The sequence below is a fragment of the Pan paniscus genome, chromosome 6 (assembly GCF_029289425.2).
Source record: "Pan paniscus chromosome 6, NHGRI_mPanPan1-v2.0_pri, whole genome shotgun sequence".
Taxonomy (NCBI): Eukaryota; Metazoa; Chordata; class Mammalia; order Primates; family Hominidae; genus Pan; species Pan paniscus.
Genome location: NC_073255.2, coordinates 144,634,095 through 144,641,178, shown reverse-complemented (window position 1 = coordinate 144,641,178; position 7,084 = coordinate 144,634,095). Strand labels below are relative to the sequence as shown.

The following is a 7,084-nucleotide window of genomic DNA, read 5'->3' as shown; positions in this document are numbered from 1 at the left end:
GAAATAGGCAATACCTTTGAATTTCACAATTTTTTAATTTTACAAGGTAAAAGAATCAAATTTTAAAATTCTGTTGGGTAAATTGGAACAGTCTGGACTGGAGTTGGGGCAATAAAAAAACTTTAAATCTAACCTGTCCCAACACTTAAATGCCTTAACTTTGGAAATATTTCTGGGAAAAAAAGTTGATGAGAATATCTTGCCTTGTAAGTAAAAAATTGACTAATTGATTCATAAACTGAGTCAATTTTGTTACTTTTTGGCAAATTAAAAAATAAAGCTCTTGTTTACTTACCTAAAAGAGCCACGTCCAGCTCACTGGAATAAAACATCGCTGTCGCAAAACGCAATCTAGGTCCCTTAATCCTGCCTTTTTTGATCTTAAAAGGTGGTAACATTCAGTTCGGAGCTCACTCATCTGTAAATTGCATCACATTATCTCTGAGTTATTTAAGAAGCAAGCTCTGTTTGGTTTCAGGCATTTTTAACCTGCTAAAGGCAAGAAGAAGTGTTCACCACATAGTTGCAAAGGTCTTCAACTTGCCACAGCCAACAGAAAAATCAAAATGATTGAACCCTTTGGGAATCAGTATATTGTGGCCAGGCCAGTGTATTCTACAAATGCTTTTGAGGAAAATCATAAAAAGACAGAAAGACATCATAAGACATTTCTGGATCATCTCAAAGTGTGTTGTAGGTAAGATATTTTTTAAAGTATTGGCATTAGGAATACATTTTTGAAGCACTTTCCCCTCAATTTTCTAACTTTCCAACTCTCCTTTCTGGCTCTAGTCCACAGCCTACAGTCCTTTCCTCTTTAGTTTCCAAACCTCCTACTCCCTGACAGAGTTGGAAAGGTAGTGTCTAAAATGAACCCCATCTCGGCTTATCAACACGGTCTTTCCAAATTAGACAACTAACAGATGGGGACAGAGGAAAATTCTCATTTGAAATATTGCATGATTTGAGCTGAGGATGACAAATAGGTCTATTATGGTTAAAGAAAAGCAAGCATTTTAAAAAATCCTTTGTTGGTGACCAGAGGGCAGCTGATTATGTGTAAAGAATGTGACTGGGAGTGAAATTACTAGTTTAATCTTTAGCATATTACCAACTTTACCAATTTCCCACCGACAGGTACTAAACTTAAAATTTGATGTTAATTGACTGACCTGTGGCTTTCCATGTTTTCAGCTGTTCCCCACAAAAGGCCAAGAGAATTGTCCTCTCTTTGTTCCCCATAGCATCTTGGTTGCCAGCATACCGGCTTAAAGAATGGTTGCTCAGTGATATTGTTTCTGGTATCAGCACAGGGATTGTGGCCGTACTACAAGGTAAAATTTTTTTTAAGTATAATTTATATACCATAAAATTCTTCCTCTGAATGTGTACAGCTCAGGGACTTTTCGTATATTCACTAGGTTGTGCATCTGTCACCACTATCTAATTCTGGAACATTTTCACCACCACCAACCCCTAAAAATCCCTTACCCATTAACTTCACATCCCCCACTACCCTTTCTCTGTGGATTTGCCTCTTCTGGATATTTCATGCAAATGAAATAATACAATACATGGCACTTTGTGTCTGGTTTCTTTCACTCACTGTAATGTTTTCAAGGTTGATCCATATTGTAGCATGTATTGGTACTTCATTCCATTTTATGGACAAATAAGTATTCTGTTGTATGGACATATCACAATTTTTTTATCCGCTCATCGGTTGATGAACATTTGAGTTGTTTCCACTTGGGGGCTATTATGAGTTATGAGTAATGCTATTTTGAATATTTGTGTACAAATATTTGTGTGAACATGCTTCAATTTTCTTGGGTATATCACTAGGATTGTAATTGCGGGATCATATGGTAACTCTATATTTAATCATTTGTGGAACTGCTAACTTATTTTCTAAAGTAGCTACACCATTTTACATTTCCACTAGCAGTGTATGAGGGTTCAAATTTCTCCATATCATCAACACTTGTTATTGTCCATCTTTTTTCTTTTAGCTATCCCGGTGAGTGTGAAGTGGTATCTCATTGTGGTTTTCATTTGCATTTCTCTAATGACTAACAATATTGAATATTTTTTCCAGGTGTTTATTGGCCATTTGTATATCTTTTGAAACATGTCTATTCAAAGTTTTTATCCATTTTTAAATTGGGTTATTTGTCTTTTTGTTGTGGAGTTGCAAGTGTTGTTTCTATATTCTGGATACCAGACCCTTGTCAGATATACAATTTGCAGATAACTTTTTTATTCTGTGAATTATTGGTTAACTTTCTTGATAGTATCCTTTGAAGTACGCATTTTTAAATTGTGATTAAGTCCAGTGTATCTGTCTTTTTCATTGGGTGCTTATGCCAGGGGTCCCCAATCCCTGGGCCACAGACCAGTACAGGTCCGTGGCCTGTTAAGAACTGGGCCACACAGCAGGAGGTGAGTGGCAGGTGAGCAAATGAAGCCTCATCTGTATTTACAGCCACTCCTCATTGCTCTCTTTACCTCCTGAGCTCCACCTCCTGTTAGATCAGCGACAACATTATATTCTCATAGGAGTGCAAACCCTATCGTGAACTGTGCACGCAAGGGATCTAGGTTGCGTGCTCCTTATGATAATCTAATGCCTAATGATCTGTCACGGTCTCCCATCACCCCCAGAGGGAACCATCTAGTTGCAGGAAAACAAGCTCAGGGTTCCCACTGATTCTACATTATGGTGAATTGTATAATTATTTCATTATATATTACAATGTAATAATAATAGAAATAAAGTGCACAAAAAATGTAATACACTTGAGTCGTCCCAAAACCATCTCCCCTTCCCCAGTCAGTGGAAAAATTACCTTCCACAAAACCAGTCTCTGGTGCCAAAAAGGTTGGGGACTGCTGGCTTATGCCATAGGTGTCATTTCTAAGAAACCATTGACAAATCCAGGTCACAAAGATTTATACCTATGCTTTCTTCTAAAAGTTTTATAGTTTTAGTTCTTACATTTACATCTTTAATACATTTTGAATTAATGAGGTAACTTATTTTTAGGATCCAATTCTAAATACCATAAGAACCAAATGAGAATGTCTTTGATTCCTCTTGCACAGAGTAAGGGCTCTGCTGCTTGTGTGTTTACAGGTTTAGCATTTGCTCTGCTGGTCGACATTCCCCCAGTCTATGGGTTGTATGCATCCTTTTTCCCAGCCATAATCTACCTTTTCTTGGGCACTTCCAAACACATATCCGTGGGTAAGTCAGTTACTGAGCTGATTAATGCTCACATTGTTTTTTCTTTATGAATTTTATTAGCCATAGCTTGTATCAATTCCAAATTTCACATAATCCAGGAGAAGAGTCATGGTCTCCTGTGAGAATTAGGACCAGGGTTTGAGATGGAGGGCAGGGTCACAGATGGCAGCCATTTTATTTATTTGTTTATTTATTTATTTATTTATTTTTATTTTTTGAGACAGAGTTTTGCTCTTGTGGCCCAGGTTGGAGTGCAGTGGCACGATCTCAGCTCACTGCAACCTCCGCCTCCCAGGTTCAAGCGATTCTCCTGCCTCAGCCTCCCAAGTAGCTGGGATTACAGGCATGCGCCATCACGCCTGACTAATTTTTGTATTGTTGGTAGAGACGAGGCTTCTCCATGTTGGTCAGGCTGGTCTCAAACTCCCGACCTCAGGTGATCCACCCGCCTCGGCCTCCCAAAGTGCTGGGATTACAGGCGTGAGCCACCACGCCCAGCCTCGCCAGTCATTTTATATGCTCTTATTCTGTGGTTGAAAGACAATATGCTTTAGAGAGGCATATACTGACCACGATTCACCCACTGTTAATTAGGTCCGTTTCCGATTCTGAGTATGATGGTGGGACTAGCAGTTTCAGGAGCAGTTTCAAAAGCAGTCCCAGATCGCAATGCAACTACTTTGGGATTGTCTAACAACTCAAATAATTCTTCATTACTGGATGACAAGAGGGTGATGGTGGCGGCATCAGTCACAGTGCTTTCTGGAATCATCCAGGTGAGCACCTTCTCATGTAACTTGCCCACCTCAATCTGTTCATCTTGACTGTTACACATCTCTCTATTTTTCCTCCCCCCTGCCACTCCTTCCCATCTTCCCTTTGGTTTGTGTCTCTCCCTCATGGCCCATAGGAAATACTGTAAGAAGGGTCACTCACCACAACCAGAGGGAGAGGAGTGGGTCAACAGTACAAAAACGAATGAATGTGGGTCTAGACAGAAGGAAGAAGGGGAATGGAGAGGCACAAACAGTGACAAGCGAAATGCTTCAACATATATCTGGGAATTGATAGAGTCAAGAAACAGCATATCTGGGAATTGATAGAGTCAAGAAACATAACTGTATACAAGAAATCATCATACTGGTGGCTTTGGAATTTTTTTCTTTAATTCTTCAGCAACTATAATCTAGTTGGAAGGGATGGGGGCTTTGAACTGTTCATGTCAATTTTGGGGAAAACTGACGAGGATTATGGTGGAGCCTAAAGTCTCACTCCCAAGCCATATGCTGACACTCTTGCTGAATAGTGAAAATGTCATGGACTTTTTGAGATGTTGCCTAAGTTTATGGATAATGATATTATTGGTTAAGACCATTTCTTAAAGAAAGAAAAAGTCAGTTTCTACAAGGACATAAGCATGTGTCTTATTGACAATTTGGTTAGTTATTTCTAATACATTTCTGAACTTAGTATAGAAATGGAACCCAACTGGGCTTTGGGCAGCCACAGCTCTGGCTGCGTTCTGGAGACGTGAGCAGAAAGACAGGTCAAGTATCCAAGGGAAGGAGAATCCATCCAATTCACTTGATTGCAAAACAATGATGCTTTAGGGGGGAATTAACCATCCTTTTCCCCCAGCTAGAATCAAGCACTTCTGATGTCCAATATGCAGTTATGTATTTCTTAAGCAAGTTGAGCAACTTTGAGGAAATAGGATAGACACTCGCTCATGCATGCTCCAGCAGCTAGAAAGTATAACTTAAAATTACATCAGCAAATTTATGAGGGCTGATGCTAGGTAAGATTCTACTAGAAAAGGCCTATGAGTCTTCCAAAGACAGCACACTTAAAAATAAATTAAGTGCAAATAAGCCTGTTACTTCTTGGGGGCAAACTAGACTTATATCCTATGTGAATACCATGTAACGTTCCACCTGGATGATGCGGTGGAAGGGAAGGAGAGAGAGGAGCCCTGGGTGGGAGGTGTCCCAGGAGGCAGGGACATTTGCTTCTTCAAGGCATGTACATACAGGTTGAGCCTTTACGTTTTGTGTAATATTATTTCAGTTGCGGATCCTTGAGTTTGCTGAGGTATACTCCTAATCTATGCTGACAAAGGCTTTTGTTCTCTTTCCAGTTGGCTTTTGGGATTCTGCGGATTGGATTTGTAGTGATATACCTGTCTGAGTCCCTCATCAGTGGCTTCACTACTGCTGCTGCTGTTCATGTTTTGGTTTCCCAACTCAAATTCATTTTTCAGTTGACAGTCCCGTCACACAATGATCCACTTTCAATTTTCAAAGTAAGTATTTCTTTCACCTAAAAAATACTGAAATACATGAAACTCACTACTGTGTTTTTAGAGAACTTTCCTTTAATGCCTTTGCCATGGGGTTTACCTACAGGTTGTAAAATTTATTCATATTAAAAAAGAAAGCAGCACTTTGGGAGGCCGAGGCGGGTGGATCACGAGGTCAGGAGATCGAGACCATCCTGGCTAACACAGTGAAACCCCGTCTCTACTAAAAATTAAAAAAAAAAAAAAAAATAGCCGGGCATGGTGGCAGGCACCTGTAGTCCCAGCTACTCCGGAGGCTGAGGCAGGAGAATGGTGTGAACCCAGGAGGCGGATCTTGCAGTGAGTCGAGATCACACTACTGCACTCCAGCCTGGGCAACACAGTGAGACTCTTGTCTCAAAAAAAAAAAAAAAAAAAGAAAAGAAAAGAAAAAGAAAGTAAAGCCAGGCATGGTGGCTCATACCTGCAATCCCAGCACTTTGGGAGCCTGAGGCAGGAGGATCACTTGACACTTGAACCCAGGAGTTCAAGACCAGCCTGGGCAACAAAGTGAAACCTCACCTTTACAAAAAATAAAATAATTAGCCGGGCATGGTGGTGCATGTCTGCAGTCCCAGCTTTTTGGAAGGCTGAGGCAGAGGATCTCTTGAGCCAGAGAGTTAGAGGCAGCAGTGAGCTGTGATTGCACCACTGCACTCCAGCCTGGGCAACAGAGCGAGACATAGTCTCAAAAAAAAAAAAAAAAGAAAGAAAGAAAAAGAAAAGAAAAGAAAAGAAAAAAGGAAAGGAAAGAAAAGAAAAAGTAGCAAGGGAACAATACTGAAAATCAACCACATCTACTATACAGCTAATGTTAACAACAAAATTAAGTAACACTTCTCTTAGATTTGACTCAAGTATTTTCCAAAAGGAAAAAAAAAAAAAAAGTCTATGTTTTAAAAGCTTTACCATTTTGTCCCAAGTTTTAAACTGTTTCTTAAAATCTTATTTTGAAAGAAATTTGTTAATTGAGTTATGATGTTTTCCTGTTTCTTGAAAAGCATGTCTCATTCTTTTAGAATTGAAGTTCTTGGGTCCTTTTTGCATCCTGTTTAGAAAGCAAAAGAACATTTACCACTATGTAGATAGGGCAGCAGTTCTCCCCTCCTCCAGAGGATGCAAAGTAGAACAGATAGTGTTCTTAGTTTTAAAACTTGGGACAAAATGGTAAAGCTTTTAATAACATAGATTATTTTTTTGAAAATACTTGAGTCAAATATAGGAGAAGTGTTACTTAATTTTTGTTGTTAACATTAGCTCGATGGTAGATGTGTTTGATTTTTAACGACTCCCAAAAGTTTTTGGGAGTTGAGACAGAACTTGCTCCAAATTGGAACCAACACTCTCTTCCATCCAGAGGTATTCCAAAAGTGGAGTGTTCTAGAAGCAATTTGGGATCCAGTTTTGGCCTGCTTGAGCTTTTTGGGGTACGTGGATATGGAACCCAACTAGCTTCAAGAAGTATGTGCACATGCATAGTGCACAGTTAGCCAGAAAAC

General features: G+C 39.5%; 1 protein-coding gene across 1 annotated transcript in view; it reads left to right on the top strand.

Annotated features, from left to right (window-relative positions):
* Positions 1 to 262: 262 nt before the first annotated feature.
* SLC26A3 (solute carrier family 26 member 3) overlaps positions 263 to 7,084 on the top strand; it is a 29,275-nt gene continuing 22,453 nt past the window's right edge. The window contains exons 1-5 of the mRNA XM_055114818.1: positions 263 to 697; positions 1,195 to 1,334; positions 3,137 to 3,247; positions 3,842 to 4,023; positions 5,385 to 5,549. Of these exons, the coding sequence (XP_054970793.1) occupies positions 567 to 697; positions 1,195 to 1,334; positions 3,137 to 3,247; positions 3,842 to 4,023; positions 5,385 to 5,549 (729 nt within the window). The 5' untranslated portion in view covers positions 263 to 566. The remainder of the gene's footprint in view (positions 698 to 1,194; positions 1,335 to 3,136; positions 3,248 to 3,841; positions 4,024 to 5,384; positions 5,550 to 7,084) is intronic.